The 21,203-nt window shown below is 36.7% G+C and overlaps 1 protein-coding gene across 10 annotated transcripts in view; it reads right to left on the bottom strand.

The window, feature by feature from the left end:
• The window catches only part of Cntln (centlein), a 260,522-nt gene that overhangs the window by 21,774 nt on the left and 217,545 nt on the right, over window positions 1–21,203 (bottom strand). For all 10 annotated transcript variants that reach the window (XM_076564463.1, XM_076564465.1, XM_076564466.1 and 7 more), the window contains 5 exons: window positions 15,635–15,826; window positions 11,629–11,726; window positions 9,570–9,696; window positions 8,362–8,499; window positions 7,843–8,028 (listed from right to left, as the gene is read on the bottom strand). In XM_076564463.1, coding sequence (XP_076420578.1) covers window positions 7,843–8,028; window positions 8,362–8,499; window positions 9,570–9,696; window positions 11,629–11,726; window positions 15,635–15,826 — 741 coding nt within the window. The remainder of the gene's footprint in view (window positions 1–7,842; window positions 8,029–8,361; window positions 8,500–9,569; window positions 9,697–11,628; window positions 11,727–15,634; window positions 15,827–21,203) is intronic.

Genomic DNA, 21,203 nt, shown 5'->3' with positions numbered 1-21,203 from the left:
CTCTTACCCATTGAACAATTTCCCAGCCCCTATCTTTTGTCTTTATAAGCACAACTCATACAGAAATATTAATATATTCAGTTTTAGAAAAAATTTAAACTTGAAAATCTTATCTTAAAAGAAGAGAATATAAGTAACACAGATTAATTTCCTCTTCAATATTTACATTTTCTGAACACATTGATGCCACTGTAGGATTCCTTTTCTTATATTTCTGTTTCCTTGATGAGTTCCACATATTGCTCATGTTGTTTCCTAATTTCATCTAGTTCCCTGTCATGCTATCTTCTACTCTCTCATTTATCTGGGAGGACTTATATGAACTGCTTCTCAGTTGGTAGGTTTCTCTAAGGTCATGTGGGCCTTCATTAGTTCATCTGATTGCTTCATGTCTCCCTATTTCTCATGACCCTGTCAGTTTCTTCAGTGTTTTCATGTTTTGTGGGAAGCAGCCACTTCTTCCACCCTTCACAGATGGCTTTCGCAAGAAAAAACACTCACCAATCCATACAACTTAAGAGTTTGGATGGGCTAGCAGAGGTGCCAGTGTGGTGCTTGCTGTCAGGGTCTCTTAGTTTGGCAAGGATCCTACATATTCTTGGAGGTCAGGAAAGGCTGCCTGATGGGCTTTGCATTCAGACATGGTCACTCGTTGGGATGCTGTTAATAGTCACCTACACATTATGTTCCTTGATCATGTAGTTCCAATGTTTAGATTTCCAATATAGGGTTGGACTTCAAATACAGGGTTGGCTCCTCATTGAAAGAGCAAGGTTGTACTCTCTGTTCAAATGTTGTTGGTGGGTAGATTCTGTGTTCAAGTGAGGTTGCATTGGCTCCATAATCAGGCAGTGTCTCAAACTGTACTCAATTAGATAGATAGAGTCACTGGTTAGGTTTTCTCTATGGATAAAGATCCTGACTTTAATCTGTGTTTGGTTAGGCCATTATAGGGTCTCTCAGTTGGGCTGTCAACAGGACATTCTCTGTAGATGGGCAGGGTTGTAAATATTAGACACATATACACACACCTATAATACATGTAATTCTATGTATAAATATACATATATTGCTTTAATGTACTTTTCTCATCTGGGCTGACAGTGTTCTCTTCAAGCGCTTAAGATCACCTACTAACAACAAAAAAATCCCAATTCCAGACATAAAGAGCCCTCTTTTGAGTTGTTGGCCAGAGCTGTCCAAGAGACTTCTAAATTATACAGCTTATTTCTGTTGCCACTGGTTATCCCCAGAGGTAGAAGGGAAGTCCCTACTGCTGAAGACACCATGTACTTTAGAAATAGGGCTCAGAAACCACTGAATTGGAACTGACCTAAATGCCCTCTCCCTGAGGACAAGCTTGCATGGTACCAGAAGGGGCCATGCAAGCTTCCAAAGGAATGAGGCAACTAATAGTCCTACCCAGCTATGATGTCTGTGAACCACTTCAACAATCAGCATAACAGGATAATCCTGTGGGTACAAAAGTGGCACACATAGCTTGGTGGGAACCAACAGCTCTCTAATTGAACTTAAGACCCACTCAACAAGAGAAAAACCATGCCTGGCTTAATACTCAGTGCTTGTGAAATCATGGTTATTGGAGGGGAATCTACAATCACTTATTTACTAAACTAGTATGTTCCCTAACGAAAGTCTATAAACATTTGTCCTTATACTCACAGATTAGCAACAAAACAAACTCAACAACAACAACAACAAAAAACACAACTGACCATCCAACCAATAACTGAGCTAATGAACTGAATAGACAGTTCTCAAAAGAAGAAATACAAATTACTAAGATAAATATTAATATATATATATATATATATATATATATATATATATATATATATATATATCATCCTTCGCTATCAGGGAAATGCAAATTAAAACTCTTAAGTTTCCAGTCAAAAGGGCTCTCATAAAATGTTAGTAGGATATGGGGAAATGAAGGAATAAAGGCTTGTGCAGCTACTATGGAATCAGTATAGTGGTACCTCAAAATACTTACAATGGAACTACTCACAGCCTGTAAGGCAAAGTAAATTCTTCCTTCCTTTCCCTAAGCTGCTTCTGTCAGGTATTTTGTAGAAGCAACAAGAAAAGTAATATAACTCCATAATTCCATTTCCTTTGTCTTCTTTTTCTAGCATCTTACATTGAAAATTAATTTTGATATTCTCACTCTTCTGTTTGAAACTCTCTTGGAAAATTAAGTTTTAAGTCCACCTTAGTCTTAAGTCACAGAGTTTGAAAATTTTTAAGTAGATACATTTTGACCACTTTTTTGTCAAATTATAATTATATTATACTATATTTATGGTAGATAGTAAAAATAATTTTTGCCTTTATGAATTTGTTGGATAAAGATATAAAATAGAAGAACCCAAAGTAAAGTAACTGTTAAACTTTGTCAAAACAATGCTAGATAGTCCTTCAGGGTTTCTGCTTCACAGAAGAAACTGCCAGATACTCTGCAGGACACAGAGGAAAGCAACTGATAAACTTTGCCAATATAAATGAGACAGTCTTTCAAATTTCCTGCTTCACTGAAAAGTCTGCCAGATACTCTAGGCCCATAGGCTAAAGATGAATGCTCCAATGTTACAGAAGAACTTTGGGTGACTGTCCAGGCAGTCTCCTAGCCAAATGTCTCTGTCAATTCTAGAGTTTTGGAAGTTGCTTGCAATGCACTTCCTGTTTACTCCGGTAATACTATTTTCCTTTTCAGGTCTTTGATGAGGTGGAAGACTAGATAGTTATAATTATTGTTTTCCTTAGTTATAATAAAAGGTAAATTAGATGTAAAACTTGAGGCTCACAAAGACAGGATAGATGATAGAGTATTTTCTTTAAGTTTGCCAAATGCAAATAAACTAGATTTTGTAACTGAAAAAAAAAGATATAAAATAGTCTTTGTGAATGTTGTAGATGGATTTAAAAAGAAAGCATCCTTATATTTTGTCTATTTTGAATTACTGACTCTTGAGTATACTATAGAGTAAACATATTCTGGGAAAATAAGTTTACTATGATCTCATCAATTTCTTTGTATGTTTCCATACTTCCTTCAAGTTTTGCTTAGCATGTTGTTAGGGACATAAAGAGGGATCACTTTCTTATTTTATTTGCAAATTACCCATATTTAGCAATATGCAATATTTTATTTGCAAATTACCCATATTTAGCAAAATGCAATAGCTCCCTTGTCCTATATAATGATCACCAATTGTCCCAATATCAGAGGACATTTTCAAAATGAGAATACTTTCTTGGACAGACATGTCAACTTAAAGTTACTCTGTTTTCAGTTAGGATGATTTATTGAAAACAGAAAGAATAGTGTTTAGGAAGCAGTAAACTATCATATTGTACTCTTACTATTTCTAGTTTTCCAGTTTTATTTTCTTAAAGTTTCCTAGTCTTTGTCCATGAGCCTTGAGTGTATTAGCTAACAACTTTGATCTTGAATTTCACCATACTAATAAACTGACTATACTTTTTTTTTCAGTAATATTCAAATGTGGGGGCAGGTAGGCTACTTAGAAACTCTAAAGTCACCATCCTTATCATGATTTCCTGAAGAAATTATGCACTTTTAAAAACAACTTTTTGAAAAATTATGAAGAGGCTTGAAATCCTAGTTCTGGGAGTTCAAGCTGGAGGGTGTGGCAGGTGATTGGTCCTCTTCTCTAGGAGAATCCAGCGGTGCTGCTGGGTTGACAAAAAGTTCAGAAATGTATCTGTATCTCAACAATATTTAAATAGCTTTACTGAGGTATAATTTACATAGGTTAATGTTCACCTGTTAATATATTACTCGTAAGAATTTTTCCTTTTAAAAGCTTGAATTTTCCTTTAGTGAGACATAGATTAAGTGTGAATTCAAGTTCATTTTTACTACAGAAGTGTTTAAAACTCATAATTAAGAGAACAGATCAGTGTCTAAATATTAACCATTGCAAATATAAACATAAAATTGGAATGGTAACAAATGTCTACATTAAAGAAGAAAGAAGTACATATACCCTGAACATCTAACAACATCTTACCAAACAAAAATACATAATGATAATGAAACCATGCACATTTTCCAACTAAATGTTGTTCTTTGGCTGGTATATATTTTTTAGTTAACAACAACAAAAGAACATTGAGAAAATGGTGCTTGGCATATGACTCTCACATACAAGCACATTAACAAGCCTATATATCAAGGCTGACTCAAACTGAGCAAATACTTCTAGAAATTTCCCTAGTGTGTTTTATCCAGTTATTAGGAGAATTCAAAGCCTCAGTTCTGCCACATATATCCAGCCCAGATGCTCAAAGCACTTGATTTCACCCCAGGGCAAAATTCCATATTCAAGACTAGATCTAGAGCAGATGGCCACTCCACCTCTTCCATAATCTGGTTGTGCCCTACAAATAAATGAAAAGACTAAAGGGAACATAGATTCCACAACAGTACCAGAACAAACATTAGTACTATTAAAACTACTGATAATATTTATTAAGTAGTTTAGTGTACATGATATCTAACAAGCTTTGTGCAGAATGCATTGTGATTATTATGATCCACATAAGAACTATATTTAGTTATGAATAGCTCTTGCCTTTACAGTTTTAATCGGAAAAGTGGCTATAATTCTTATACAATGTATAAGTGTGTGTATCTGTCTGTCTAATCAATTCCTCAAGAATGTAATGAGCCTTATTGGCTGACAGTACTATAAGGAAATTATTGATAATGTTCCTGCCCCCAAGGTGGCTATATAATAAACTTGAAACAGAACAAAAATGAAAAAGTTTACAATTACATATTAATTGTATACACCATAACTGATGAGGAGATAACTATTCTCTTACCACTGCTATCAGTAATAATAGTTGATACTTACAGAGCAGTTCTAGTTTGTTAGGAACCATTCTGAACTTTTAGCTATGATGATTTATTCAAACCCTGTGCTCAGATATGCTCTTATTATTATTATAATCTTCTTATGGAGAGGGAAACTGAGGTACAGAGGATTAGATCAGTTGCCTGAGATCACAAAGCTAGTATGGAGCAGAGCTGAACTCTGTCCTCTTGGCTGCAAGGTTATAGGACAGATCCAGACAGAAGAAGGCCCTAAGCTAACTCAGAGAGGGGTGAAAAGACAGGAGGGCCTTCTGCTGGGAACTGGCAGAGACACGTCCAATGCGGGTAGGAGTTGGGGAACAGTGAGAAAGAGTAGACTCCAGAGGCAAGATAACCTTCAGTTACAAAAGGACTAAAATTGATGAAAAGATAGAAGATGTAATACAGCAAACCTAGAAGATGTAATACAACAAACAGAGGCTGTGCTGCTTGAGCTGGTGGTCCCTAAGCATCTCTGCCCAGGCCTAGGTCACCTGTGAAAAGATGAGAACAGGCTGGTCCCCTTTTACTAAGACCCAGCTTCCTAGTCTTGACCAATACTTCTGTGTTTGGCTGCTTGTAGCCTTTGATTAAGAAAACTTTAAAAAGAGACATGATGTTAGTATCAAACATATATCAGCATAAAACACAATTAAAACAAATATCAAATTACCATTGGAAATTGGGATTTTTTTAAGTTGTAAATGCCAAACAAATAGGGATTTGTCATAGAGATTCAATTGTCAAACACAGGCAATGCTTCTATAACTTCCCTCATGTAAGTCTCTGGACCACAGGTGTACCTGGTGCCCTTGGAGGCCACAGATGGTTTCAGATCCCAGACTTACATATGTTTGTGAGCCTCTTTGTGGGTACTTGGAACTGAGTTGGGTCTTCTGCCAATGAGGCTAGTGCTCTTAACCACTGAGCCATCTTTCTAGGCCCCGTTAAAAACCTCAATTCTATTCATTTAGTTAACTTGGCAAATGAAGATTTGAGGTCCTACCCAATTGGGACCATGACTCAGTAGATTCAGGGCCAATATTATATATTTTGTTTAAGCATGGGAAAACAAATGATTCTGAAGTTGGTATTCTAAATGCTAAATGTCTTAAATCAAGTATAAAAATTCTGTAAAAATACTAAACATGAGCTATATTATACATTCTTTTGAGACAGGTTATCACCATGTAGCCCAGGCTGGCCTGGAACCCCCTATGTGTAGACCAGGCTGACCTCATACTTACAGAGATCTTCTTCTCTGTGCCTCCTGAGTGCTGGGATTAAAGGCATGGACTAATATGCCTGTCCTATACTATATTTTTTAAAATGTTATTGAAATTAAGGATCCATGGAACTGTAACAATCTCAAATTCATCTATCACTTATTTATACTTCATATCATTGTCAGTTAGTATAAACGACCAGTATGTTACCTTTAAGGAGCAATATGGCCTTTGAGTAACTAGCTGGAGTTAGAGGCAACTATGAACAACCCAATGTGGGTTCTGGGAACTGAACTTAGACTCTCTGCAAGGCAGCAAGTGCTCTTAGCCAGGGTGCCATCTCTCCAGCCAACTTAGTGAGGTGTAAATGAGTAATTCATACTATGGTGGGTCATGGAAAAGAAGGCAGTGACTAGTAATACAACTTTATAGAAAGGCATTTAAAATTTCATTCTATAAATATTTCTTAAGTGGAAAATGCACACCTACTGAGGCAATATGAATGTCTTGAGTGTTCCCTTTCAGCCTTGTTTCTACATTCTGGAATGCTGGCTTTCATGCTCTCTTCAGGGAGAGGACCAGAAAGCCCTTGCTCACCAAGGACTGAAACACAGAGGGAAATGTGTATAGGGGCAGCGGGGAAAGGAACAGGCTTTCTTTCCCACTGCAAACCATTTTAAAGTCAACATTGAAGGTCAAAAGGATTACCATTAAGATTTCACATTTCCAATGCAAACTTAATTTAATTAATTTGATTAGTGATCATTATTGCATGCCTATTCTTTTCAAGACACTATAGTACACTCTGTGGAAATAAAGATGAATCAAATATTATTCCTGCTATTAAGTAAATCACCATGGTTTAGCTAGCAGTGATAGATACCTACTAACTACATGGCAAACAGTAAAAAGCACTAAATGGAGTTATGGACACTTTATAGGGTGTTAAACAGGGTGGGACCATCATGAGCTCTCTGGCCTCAATGACTGCTGCTTCTGAAACCAGAGAATATCCTTAGTGGCTGCAGATAAGGGAGGAAGAGTGATGAATGTATCTTCCCCTCCTCCAGGAATCACCGCTTAGCAAGTTCTTTGTGTAGCTCATTCATAAATCTTTCTGGGGTTCTTCCAAGTTTAGGTAGCATCTAGATAATATAACTGAGCCATCAGTCATGCGCAGGCATTTCGCTACCTTTATGTTCTCCTAAGCCATTTGCTACTTCTCTGGCTATACTAATTCAAGCACCTCTTGGTTTAACTGAGCACAGGAGTATCTTTGTCCTTCCTTGGATGATTTTATACCAGAGTGGAAATGATGTAATTCATTTAAATCTACCTTGATACTTGACTACTACCATTTCATTATTAAACTAATCTTAAGAAAGAAATACTAACAACAGGGTAAATAATTTAAAACTCAAACCATAAAATCTGTTACAGAGAAATTTTGAAGATTGTGGCCCACGAGGGAGGAGAAAAGGTTTTGTGGATTAGTAAAGCAAGAAGAAAGCCAGGAGTACCTGTAAACCTCATGAGGATAAAGGCAGGAGAACCAAGAGTCTGAGGCCAGCTGAGCTCTATATAGTAAGATTGCCCAAAGCAATAACAAAGACACGCAAGAAACTTGATGTTTCTACCAAATCCTCAGGAGGAGGACAACGCCTCTGCCCAAAATAAGGAGCAAGTGAGGAAGCCACCAATGACTCAAACCTTCACAAAGATGAGGAACTCGTCGATCTTTTCATTGGCTGCCCCCAGTTTCCTCTGCGCAGCTCCCAGGACCTGCTCACTCTGCAGCGCCAAGCCCTGGAGCTGCTCCGCTGCGGCTGTCTCAATCCTTGTCATCGCTGCCTCTGTGTCGTTCACTTTTGATACGAGGAGACTCAGCTTGAGATCCTGCAGAGATGGACAGTCACAAGAGAAAAACCATTCATGAACAGAGTGGGAACATCAGCTAGACAGATCCGACAAGAAAAGATTTCATTATTTCAGACTTGCCACTGACTTTTATTTGGGCACAGGTAATCCTTCCTTTTCTTTATTTTGCTAATACAGCACACTCATTACAGTCCAGCAGAGTCTTAGTCTCATGTAGTGAGACAGTACTCTTTAGAGCTATGTGGCATTTTTAAGTAGTTCATATTGATTTAGGGAGAAAAGAGTGATAGAATTAAAAATGAGAACAGTGTCACTACATTTGGATCTCCATCTGAATGCTTGGAAGCATACCTTTTTTTCTAATTCCTCCTTAGTTTTCTGATACATCTGTTCATACTGTGACTTCTCTTTCACAGCAACATTAAGTCTTTGCTTTAGTGAATCAACTGATACCTTCTTGTTGGAACATTCTTCAGTTAATGCCTTCACCTGCAGTAGAAGTTTAAAGGTAATTACTGTTAGTAAATGCATTATAGTAGTGTACTGTATTGTTTCATCAGAAACTGAATGAGTCTAATTGCATTGACTGTCTCATATAGTTGATCAAATTCAAGTAGTCTATTTGTAGTATTCAAGTTATGAAGAAACTAGCAATTCTTAAGTCAATAACCAAACTAAAATGTATGATATGTATAATAGAATGATGACAACATTCTTTACACAGCTCATAGGATAACAGAAGAAACTGTTTTTCATTTTAAGTTAAACACCACAAAGAAATAATTATTGAAACAAGGTTTTTAAAGCTATATCTGAATGAGTGAAAATAAAGTAAGGGGGCTGAAGAGATGACATGGTTAAAAGAACATGTTGCTCTTGCAGATGAAAAAGGTTCAATTTCCAGGACCCACATGACCGCTCACAACCACCTGTAAACTTCAGTTCTAGGGGATCTGAAACCCTCTTCTGACCTCCACAGGTACTAGGAGTGCATGTGTTACACATACATACAAACACACAGGCAAAACACCAATACAAATAAAAAATGTAAAGCTTTGTGAGTTGTGTAAATAGTATTTAAAAGAATTTTAAACAAAACCTTTTTAGTTTGGGGTCATATATTATACAACTACCTTAAAAAAATCCTCTACCATGTACACTAAATTAAGTCTGTGGAAGAAAACTTACAGTTTTTTAAGGGCATTTGAGAGTTATTGGCATAATAGTTACAATGGCACATTAGCCTGATTCTGTCCTTATAAACTGTAGGTTTAAATAATATAAAAAAATAATTGGGCCATCATTATATACAATAGAAATGCTTGAGATTTAAAAACTAAATGTTTTCCTTCAGGACAGCACACAAACAGGCAGACTCCGTGGGTATACTATGTGTGGAATTTTGGAGTCTTGAATTCTGAAACAAATAAAAATGGCACAACTTTATAACTGTTAATATATATCCTGCAAGTATTTTACATTGTTGCCTAATACTGAATATTTATGTTAAAATTAGTACAATAGAAAATAATTTATCAGTGAACACAAAAAATTGGTACCTTTTTTTCAAGACTTTCTAACATTTCATTAAAATTTTCATTACTTTCTGAATTCACTTTCTGTCGAAATTTCAAGTCTTCAATCAGGTGTCTTTTCATGGTAATATCTCTCTCCAACCGAGACATCCTAAAGGAAAGAAGATTTTAACAGGGGCAGAAAATATCTTGATATATGGTATCCATGGTCATGCCCACTGTTAGTTTTGAAAAGCTGATATTGCCATTATGTTAGTAAAATAAAATTGCATTGAAATAAGTATCTAAGTATCATATGTTTATCAAAATCCATAATCTGTTTGTGAAATTGTTACTATTATATATTTGCATTATAGCAAAAGAAAGATTAACTGAGATCATTATAATTTATATAATTTATGAAAACTCCGATTATACTTAAATTACATTTTGTATTGCTTAGAAATAGTGAAGTGATACTTAGAGACAATCAAAATCCTAACAATGTTAAGAAACAACACTGTAATTTGGATAAAAATGTAAAAATTGTATAATATGCAAAGAAACTAAAATTAGACATACTGTTTAATTCTATCAGCTGAGACTGAATCCACTATCAGTTTAGTTGAAGACGGTGACTATTATAAAATGGTACCTTCAGTGGTACCCACAGCTGATCTTGGAACTATGGCTGATGATCTGAATGACAGCAGCTAATGCTGATTAGACCTTGTTATACGTAGCTGCTATTACAAATGTTTATGTCCTGACTCACTTATTCTTCAGAAGACCTTCGTGAATTAAGACTATTAGACACAAGCGTAGAGCCAGGGGATGAAGGAGCCAGGACTCCGTGTTTTCCCAGACACCTCATCAGGAACCACTAAGCAACAGCGCCTTTGATCTAGAAACTTCAAGACATCTTCAGGTAAAATAAGAATTGTTTTTATTTGGCGGACTCGGAGAGAGGCTTTCCCGCTGTAGCCCAGGCTGGTCCCATTTTGTGGCAGTCTTCTTGCTTCAGTCTTCCTAACACTGGAATTACGGGCACGGGCCACTGCACTCAGCTAGCAATCCTCTGTCTAAGTTTTATTTATTAATATCATGCAAAGTAAAGCTTCACTTATAATTCTGCCTATAGGTAGGCATATGAGGAATGTATCAATGATGTGTGCTATCTAAACATATTATCACATAAAAGTTTTACTAAAGTTATAAAATAGAGAGAAAGAGAACCACTTTTGCTCAATGTGAGAGGGTATTTAAACTCCATTTAAAATGATATATACAAAAGAACCTCTATTTTTATAAGCCAACAAAACCTTCACATTTGACCTTGGCTTTATAAACCTAGGAATTAATTCTATACAAGTACCAATTGATATATTCTCTTAGTCTAAGAATTCACAATTGTAGGTTTTGTTTGCTCATAAAGCCATTAATTTGTATTTAAAATCAAATTATGCTAAGTGAAATCTAGTTTTATATTTTACTCTAATTAAAATAGCAACCAGATGCTGGGCGGTGGTGGCGCATGCCTTTAATCCCAGTACTCAGGAGGCAGAGCCAGGAAGCTCTCTGTGAGTTTGAGGCCAGCCTGGTCTACTGAGCGAGATCCAGGACAGGCACCAAAACTAAAACTACACAGAGAAACCCTGTCTCGGAAAAAAAAAAAACAAAAAACCAACCATATTGTCATCAATTATACTCTATATTGATTTCCTTAAAATTCCATCTTATGTAGTCTTAAACATGATCTTGAGAGGCTAGAGAGATGGCTCAATGGTTAAGAGTACTGGCTGTTCTTTCAGAGGACCTGGGTTCAATTCCCAGCACCCACATGGCAGCTCACAACTGTCTGTAGCTCCAGTTCTAGGGGATCTGACACCCTTGTACAGACAGACATGTAAGGAAAACACTAGTACACATAAAATAAGAATAAATAAATCATTACAAGTGTTTAAAAAAAACCCTCATGATCTTAAAAAGTAAAATTCTATTGTGAAAAATAAATACTGGTATTGTTTACTGTAGTGGAATGGTAAAGAGATATGACGACCACTAGGTGGCACCAAATACAACAGATAGAAATATGGAAGCCTACTTTTCATGCATCTCCTTTATGTGTTCTTCTTTTGCTAGGAGTTCCAGTTTCAGAGACTTCACATTTGATGTCTGCTTAGTGAGTTCATTAGTTGCATTCTGGATTAAAATAAACATAACTTCAATTTATCTTTCTATCTTTATCTAAAACAAAAGGCATTGCTTTGAGAAAGAGTTGCACATTTATTTTAATTATGCTAATAATGACTAAAATGTACTTTCAATGTTGTATTTGATTTTTTTTTATATTTTACAATAAAGATAACATATTTATAGTAAAATCATTATATGGCATGCAAAACCTTATTAGGATCATGAGCCATAGTATAGGACTCAAATATTTTAATGGGAAATATCAATCGTTGGAGTAAAATGTAATTATGCAATCAAGAGTCTTAATGGCTCAGTAAGACAACTTAAAATGAATGACAGATTTACTCACAAACTGTAATTGACTAAATATGATCATAGATAACTTGCTGTTCCCCCTAAAAAGTATGACAGCTGTTTGCCAGTTGTTTGAATCTGGTCTCATCTGTGATTTGCTTTCACCAAAAGAACATGGCTGAAATAACACATGTAAATTTAAATCTGGGCCCTCAAAGCCCTGGGGCTTCTGCCTTTGCCTCCCAAGTGGTGGGATATCTCTCTCTCTCTCTCTCTCTCTCTCTCTCTCTCTCTCTCTCTCTCTCTCCCTCTCTCCCTCTCTCCCTCTCTCCCTCTCTCCCTCTCTCCCTCTGCTCTGCTCTAAATATACCTGCCTAAAACATCCATTCTGTCCTTTAATATGCATATTGCAAACTTGTTTCTGAAGCATTTTCCATTGAGAATTAAAACAAATGAACTTAGGACTTTATTTAAAATGAAAAGCAAAGGGAAGCATGTAAAGTCTGATACTATTTTCAAAGGAATATATTCAGTAGATTTTAAGATAGTCGTTTGATTCCTTTCTGTTTTGAAACTTAGAGCTATATTTTATGTAGCTAAAAGTGCGGAATCCATGACTTGTGGGTAATGGAGGATTAATGAACTAAAAATGAAATGATGCCAGGAAAGATGTCATCTTTTCCTGGAAAGAACTTCCGTTATTTTAGCTCTTATTATCCACCTCTGTATCTAGCTCTGTGGAGTACCTTGAGGAAACATGCTTAATGGGGCAAAAGAAAACAGAGCAAATACCCATGAGCTCCACAGTAGAATGAATGAACCAGTTCCTGGCAGTATATAAGAAATTCACAGAAAAGAGCAGTGTTAGAGAAATGACCTGTGTAGACCTTTAACAGATTAAAATCTCAACCATGTTCCTAAACATCAGTTAGAAATTACTTAGTTTCTAGTTAATCACCATTAGCAATCTGACATTTGTTATGAGTTAAATTATGTCCCCGTAAATTATATGGTGAAGTCCTCACTTAGTGCTTCAGAGCATGCTGCATTTGGAGATACTTCTTTAGAGAGGTAACTCAGGTAAAATGAGGCCCATATCTAATCTGAGGGGGGTCTTTGCAAAGTGAGACACAGGGATCTTTGAAGGAAGGCCATGTGAAGATAAAGGAAGAAGGTTGCTCTCTGCACAACAAGAAGCAGGGACTCACGGGGGAGGAAAGAGTCAGCACTTTGACCTTGCCCTTCCAGCCTGCAGACCTCTAAGAAAACAAATGTTTTTTGTTTGTTTTCTTGTTTTGAGATGGCGTCTAACTATGTAGCTCTGGCTATTCTGGGACTCACTGTGTAGACCAGGCTGACTTCAAACCACAGAGATCCACCTGCCTCTGCCTCTGCCTCTAGAGTCCTGGGCTTAAAGTCACATGCCATAGGTCTGACTGAAATGTCTTAAGCCGGCCAGCCAGTCAGTGATATTTTCTTATAGCAGTTTCAGCAAACGAACTTGAAAGAATATTAAAACAAATTTTGAGTAGCAGAAACTATTGTGTACTTGTTTCTTCCAGAAAAACATCTATACTGAAAAATAAGACAGGATGAAAGCAAACATTTTCCTTTTTGTCTCTCAACAGCTCAGCTGTCCAAAGACTCCATCATCCATGCAACCAAGCTGCTGGATGCCTTCTCATGTTTCACCTTTCTATCTCATGTTCCCTCTGAAACTAGACAGACATTTATTTACTCACAGGTAAAACTTACAATGTAAATATCTTAGCTCACAGATATGGGGAAATTATGTTTGACCACATTTCAAATTTTAATTGTTGCAACATTTGTAGCAAGCAAAACCAAATATGTCAAATATAACTCAACTTAAAGCTATTACAACTAAACAAATGATACTGGCTCTACCATTATATTTTATCTTGGTGAAAAGTTAAATTAGGAACATGAATACTTAAACTATATAAAAGAACTGTAACGTAACATCTATATAGTATACGATTAAAGACAAGTGTATTGGTCCTATCTTCCGGTACATGAAGCCTAAACACTGAAACATTTAATTTATAAACTGTATATTATATTATATTATATTGTATTGTATTGTATTGTATTGTATTGTATTGTATTGTATTGTATTGTATTGTATTGTATTCCTGGGGGGAAAACACATTTTAAGAGAATGCACATGCTCCCAAATGTGTACAATTTTGCTTTACATTTCTAGTATGCATGTTCTCCACGTAAAAACTGTCTCAAGGTGATATCTAAGAAGCAGCTAAATTAATGCCTGTTTCATGACTAATTATTACTAATGAGATAGTGTAAGCAATGGCTGGCCTACATTTTTACCCTATTTCATTCTACTTAAAACCCAGCTTAAACCATCATACTCTGGGCTGGGTGATGGTGGTATGTATTTTTAACTTCAGCACTTGAGAGGCAGAGGCAGGCAGATCTCCAAGTTCAAGGCCAGCCTGGACTACAGAGTGAGTTCGAGGACAGCCCTCACTACACAGAGAAACCCTGTCTTGAAAAACAAAACCAAAAATGTTGTACTCTTGACTTAGAATAACTCTGCATCTGCTTGATAGTTTAGTGTCCTACAGCTTTTGTTACAGTCAGTTATGCTAATTATAAAGCACTCAATGCATTTACAGTTAAGAGTTTCCCTTCTAATGATGCTTATCATGGCAACGGTCCTATATCCACTGCTGTCAGCTTCCAGCCAGAAATTCTCACTGAAGAAAATTATTAAATATGTGAAAAATAATTAGTTTTCGTTTGTTTGTTTTTTGTTTGTTTTGGTTTGGTTTTGGTTTTTCAAGACAGGGTTTCTCTGTGTAGCTTTGCACCTTTTCCTGGAACTCACTTTGTAGCGCAGGCTGGCCTCAAACTTGCAGAAATCCGCCTGCCTCTGCCTCTTCCTCCTGAGTGCTGGGATTAAGGGCGTGCACCACTACTGCCTGGCTAATTAGTTTATTTTAAGAAGCTATTTAAAGCACATGGATCTTGTTTCCTATAATTCTATTTAAACTAAGGTGAGCCTCACTTTTAAGTTACTGACAAGCTCTCTGGAGTTAGATATAATTATTTATAAACAAAAAGAACTCTCCTTAGGATTCCCACCTCCAGGTTATCTTGCTGTGGACAATTAGAACAATCCATCTTTGATTTTGTTGGTTTTTTTCTCCCCATTTCCAGACTTCTCTTTTTTGCATTCTGATTTCCAACCAATAACTAAGTAATTAAATTAGTAGCAAGTGTAGAGGAAAACAATTCTTATTTTGTTGATAAAATATGTTTGAAAAGATTCTGTTCATCTGGACCGAGACTCAGTGAGCAGCCAGGAGTTGAATATTAAAGCAGAAGCTAGTGGCTACTTTCCTTTAGCTGCTAAGGTAGGATATGGTGCTTTTGTCAATGAAAAGACAAAAATCCTAAAACAGAAAGAGAATAGACCTACAAGACTTGAATGACTAAGTTAGATGCAATATTCATGTTTTTGAAATATTTTATCATGGTGACCTTTATTGAACTAAATTAGAATCAATTAAATATATTTTGAAGAATGCAGTAACTCATGAGATGTGTTTGTACATAGCATACTGTATAATCACCTTTAGTTTACACTGTAACTGCTTCATTTCCAAATCCATGCTTCTTGAAGGACCCAGTGTGGTAACTTGTATCTGTGGGCCCATTACTCTAGAAACTTCTTCAGCCAAGTTCATGATGTCAGATGAAGACTCCAATTTCTTCAGCAAATCTTCTTTTTCTTTTCGAAGTCCAGCCAAATCAAGAGTTAACTTCTTTAAAAGAGAAAGACATGGAAGTAATTAGGACCAATCTAATATTGTCAGTATAAATTGTACTGGTTGGTCTTTCTCATAGTGACCATTGCTTTGCTCTCACACACATGGGTGAGCCAGACATGCTCACACACACGGATTTGACAACTCTGACTTTGGGGTGACTGTACTTGGTAAGAGCCAAGCTGGAGCAGGACAGGATAACAGATGTTATGTGTATTCCACTGGGTAGATCTTACTATCCTCTGTAGCAGCCAAAACACTTCTCATTTAGCAACAGAAATGCTAAGTCCAATTAGCAGATGAGGCTTGTTAGGGATTTAGTTAAAATAAATAGCATGCAAACAAACTCACTCAGTTTTATCTACTTGATTGATAACTGATCAGCCATATTTGTAATGCCGAGATAAAATCACACTAAAGTTCCTACATCTGACATTTAAAAAACATATTTTCACTAAATCATGTACTGGGAATGTTTCAAAGAATGAGTGAAAACAATCCCACCTTAGTGTTAGCCCCTGTCCTTTGTCAATCCAGTCAACAGAACCTCAGCAGGCATAATAGCAGAGCAACTAAGAGCACTGTGAGAGTAACTGCACCTTTTTCTTTTAAACCCCAAAGCTTATGAAATAGTGGTCTTACACGAGGAACAATTACACAAAATGATTCCTAGCTCCCTCTGAGGAAAAGTTCTTTCCTTGTTATGAATTCCAATTAGGAGTAGCAAATGACGCCTCAAGTAACTAAGTATATAGTACTATAAAGGTGATATGCTACAATGAAAACTATTTAAGCACAACTCATAGAAACTCCGCCAATAAATTCATGATTAAATGTGTCCTTGTATATAGAAGCACACACTGTAAAGATGAACACTTAATACAATGAGTTCACACCTAGAGCTTTCAAGACTTGACAAAAGAGCATTGGCAAAGAATGTTTTAGCCTAAAAACTATTACTTTGTCCATATTTTAGCCCATCATCTAATTGCAAGGTTCTATAGATATTTCAGGACACATTTATTTATAAACTGCACCTAATAATCTGGAACTCTTCTTGGTACAACCCATGCTTGAATTCCATTTCCTCTCTACTGCTTCTTCATGTCCAATCAATGTCCAGTCCTGTACATTATGGAATACTTATTTATTTTCATTCTGTTCTGTCACTTACTCAATGCAAACATTTATATTCCACTGGGACTGCAGCTGGAGCCCTCTCCCTGTGTTACCACCCCCAACCTTCCCCTATCTTCTCTACTTTCTGCCTTCCTAAACCAACACTATTTATTACCTCACTGAAGTTCTACCAGGGCACTTCATGCTAACAGAATAAAGTTCAGCTGTTTGTAGGTAATAGAAAATTTAGCTTCTGTTTGTGTTCCAGTATATATCACCTGAAGTCTTGCCTACCACACCCCATCAGAAGCTCAACACAGTACTTAGATGGGCTACCTTGGGCCTTTAAGTACAGCTTGTGATATTTTTTAAACAAAGATCTTTTTGCTTTTTATTTATCTTTTTACTCAGCAAAGTAATGCTTCTATTCTCTTAGCTCTCACAGCAAAATGCATTGTCTTCATCTGTGAATCCTAGGAGATACTAATTATAAATAAGAATGGGTTCTACTGTTATGTTTTAATACATGTGTATAATGTATTTTGATCATGTTGACCCCCCTTACCTTCTCTTGTCGCCCCCCTCCCACCAATTCCCTTTCTCTTCCTAACTAGTGTCCCTTCTACCTTCAGGTCTATTTATTTATTTATTTATTTATTTATTTATTTATTTATTATTTGCAACCGAGGGAGATTAACTAGCATTCCTCCTAGGGCTAGGGTTGATGGACTGTTGATAGATGCACTCGCAATTAACCAGTGGCTACACCAAAAAAGAAAATAAATGCCTTATATATCTTCAGGGAAGGGCAGGATCTCATGAGCCCCTCCCCCTCCTCTGCCATAATGCTGGCAGGTCCAGTCTTGTGCAGACCTTGTCAAGAATGCAGTGTCCTGAAGACAGCTTTCTCCACCACTTGCCTTCAGGGGCTACACTCTTTCCACCCCTTCCTCCATGATGTTTCCTGAGCCATGGAGGGGGTATGGTCAGTTGTGAGTCTGCAATGTCCGCACCCACTCTAGAGAGAAATTGCTTTCACTAAAGTTCACAGCAGCACTAATCTCTGACAGTGAGTTACTCCTGCAGCTGCACTGAGCTGGGGTGTGTAATTCTCAATTCTCCCTGTTACTGAATCCCAGTAAATTCTCAATCCACGAGAGACAGCTGTGCTCCTGTCTACCTGTATGTTCATAATATCTAAATATGATGTCAGAACTAAACGACACTCAAATTTTCTAAAATTCTTTATTTATAGTACAAACTATACTATCAAAACAACATATCAAGTGAAGCTTTTATTTCTAATATATTGGCTTATCACAATACAGATTAAAACACAGTTACTGGTAATAATGGGATTTTACTGAGACAGTGTGTCCCAGAGTATTTTTAATTTGGATGCTAATGTTATGGATATAAATTAAACCTTTGGTATTTCTTCTTGTGAAAACATAACTCATGGCCACAGTTATTAGTGGACTCTCATGCAGTACAGGAGAGTTGGGTTCAATAAGGCTCTGTTCTTCCCACAAACAACCCAAGATTTTCTTTCATTTGTTATAGGTATAGGACAGCACAGCTCTGTTCCTTCTATGTTAGGAAATTCTAACACCATAAATGTGCCTCCACTGAAAAAAGATCAACCCAATAAACATGTTTCTTTAAAGGACCTGCATACATACATGTCAAAATCAATTTAACAATATAGAATGTATTAAAGGAAGAAGCAGTAAGATTATGGAGAGTATAAAAAGAACACTATTTCATCAAAATAAATAATATTTGGGGCTGGGATGCATATATATATATATATATATATATATATATATATATATATATATATATATATATATATAGTTCAGTTGGTAGAGTCTCACAGGTATGAGGCCTGAGTCTGTTCCCCAACACTGCATCTGGAGGTTAGCATGTTTTTATTTAGGAGGATCTAAGTTGGAAGTCATCCTCAGCTACAAAGTGAAGCCAACCTGGGATATATGAGATCCTGTATTAATTCACACACACACAAACAGACACACACACACACACACACACAGACACACACACACACACACACACACTCACACGCACTAGATTAAACAGTATTTAAAATTTATAGTCTAAGGCATATTTCTAATATTTCTTTTATGTAGAATTCTCTCAGAATTTTGAACAAATTACTTGGGCTGTCTTCTAACCTTTTCTCAGCTTAAAAATTCAATGTACATGAGAAATTCTATAGACAACTCAAAAAGTGGACATCAATGTCATGTGCTTATACTTGGTTTGTCCTGTGAGAATCACTTTTTAGGCAGCCTTGTTATAAAGACAGCATGCTATACAATCTGCCAAATAAATTAATGTTATCCTGAACATTGCTATAATTTTGTTATTAGTAGCATGATTTAATTTTGTTCTTGTCTTTTCATCTCTAACCAAACATTTAAAATATTTATGCCCGTCATACTTAAGAGAATATAACACAGATGAGAGGCATAATTTATTTTAGTTCTCTAGATCTAATGCTACATATATGGTCATTTCCTCTTTTAGGAATAGAGATGAGACTTACCTATCTAATGAAAGTAGTTTTGAGGATAGAATTTTAAAAATCTCCACAAACTACTTCATAGACTTTAAATGGGCAGTATTAGTGGGAGCACTACCACTCTGTGGTTGCTACCTTCAAGAGCCTGGGGGTATGTTTTAAATCTGAAGACACAGATTAATAGAATTTGTTTTGCTTAGTGTGTATATATAATAATTCTATCATTTGTCTCAAGATAGAGCTTCAGTTCAGGAACCCTGTGAATTGTTTGCTTATTAAGGATCCACTCCTCTCCAAAAAAGGGAAACAAAACACTTTAAGTAACTGTAGGGAAATTGTACATCTACAGAAGATCTATTCTTAAGTAATGAATACTGTGGCAGATACAATTCTTAGATAATTCTAATGAACCACATCCCAACACTCTCCTCCTTGTACAGTGTTGGGGTTCGTTTATAAAATGGGCTAACACTATAATGGTTATATTGTTATGTTAATTATGAAGGGATTCTGTGACTATAATTAGAGCTCCTAATCAAGTGACTGGCAGTTAGGAGTATCCTGACTGGTCTTAATCTAATCAGGTGAGGCCTCAGAAAAAGTCCATGGACTCCTTGAGAAGGTGATTCTCCCGTTGACATGAAGTGAGTTTCCATGTCAGAGAACTATGCATAGAGCTACTAGGAAAGAACCTGAGGGAGGTGAATTAGTTACTCACATGTTGCTGGGATAAAAGACCCTTCAAAGCAACTTGAAGAAGAGCTTATCTTGAATCACAGCTCAAGGTTACAGTTAATCATGGGTGGTGTGCAGGCTAATTTTGTGTCAACTTGGTATAAGCCAGGGTCATTTGGGAAGAGGACACCTCAATCAAGAAAACACCCCTACAAGATTGGTCTGTGAGCAAATCAGTATACAGCACTCTTCTATGGCCTCTGCAGCTCTTGCTTCCAGGTTCCTGCCTCAAGTTCCTAACTTGAGTTCCCTAGACAAGCTATAAGATTAAAGAACTCATTTCTTCCCCAGGTTGATTTCTGTCACGGTGTTTTATCACAGTAATAGAAACCCTAAGACATAATTGGTACCAGGTATTGGGTATTGCCACAACAGACCTGACCATATGTTTTTGGGAGGACTGTGGTAGCATTTAAACATTGGGCTGGAAAAGCCATTGAATTTTCAGAGCCCATTTGGTGATTTTGTTGGAGCTTGGAAGATAAGAATGTTGAGAGCAATGCAGATGATGGAGATCTAACTTGTCAAGTTTCAGAGGGAGTTTAGAGTCCCTTGAAGACTCAGTCAGAACTTTTCAATAGTCTGAATTAGTAATCTGTGGTTCTGGTCAGCTGGACCAAAAGAATCAGCCATGATTAAGCAGAGGCCATCATCAATGAGGAGAGTCTTCTAGGAAGTATTTCCTCAGGGTCAGCACAGAGATGCTGTTGTCCAGAGAGCCAAGCCTGATAAATGAAGACCACATGAGCATCGGAAGAAGCAAAGTGCTAGAGATGTCCACAGAAATCCACAGATACCTCTACCATAGACTACTGGCAATGGTCGAGAGACAGCCGGAACTGACCTACTCTGGTGATAGGATGGCCAAACACCCTAATTGTCGTACTAGAAATCTTATCCAATGACTAAGGGAACTGAATGCAGAGATCCATGGCCAGGCCCCAGGGGGAGCTCCAGGAGTCCAATTGGTGAGAA

This window comes from Peromyscus maniculatus, chromosome 2 (genome assembly GCF_049852395.1).
Source record: "Peromyscus maniculatus bairdii isolate BWxNUB_F1_BW_parent chromosome 2, HU_Pman_BW_mat_3.1, whole genome shotgun sequence".
NCBI classification, from domain to species: Eukaryota; Metazoa; Chordata; class Mammalia; order Rodentia; family Cricetidae; genus Peromyscus; species Peromyscus maniculatus.
Note: the sequence above shows the minus strand (reverse complement) of the source record. Positions and strands in the feature narration are given on the sequence as shown.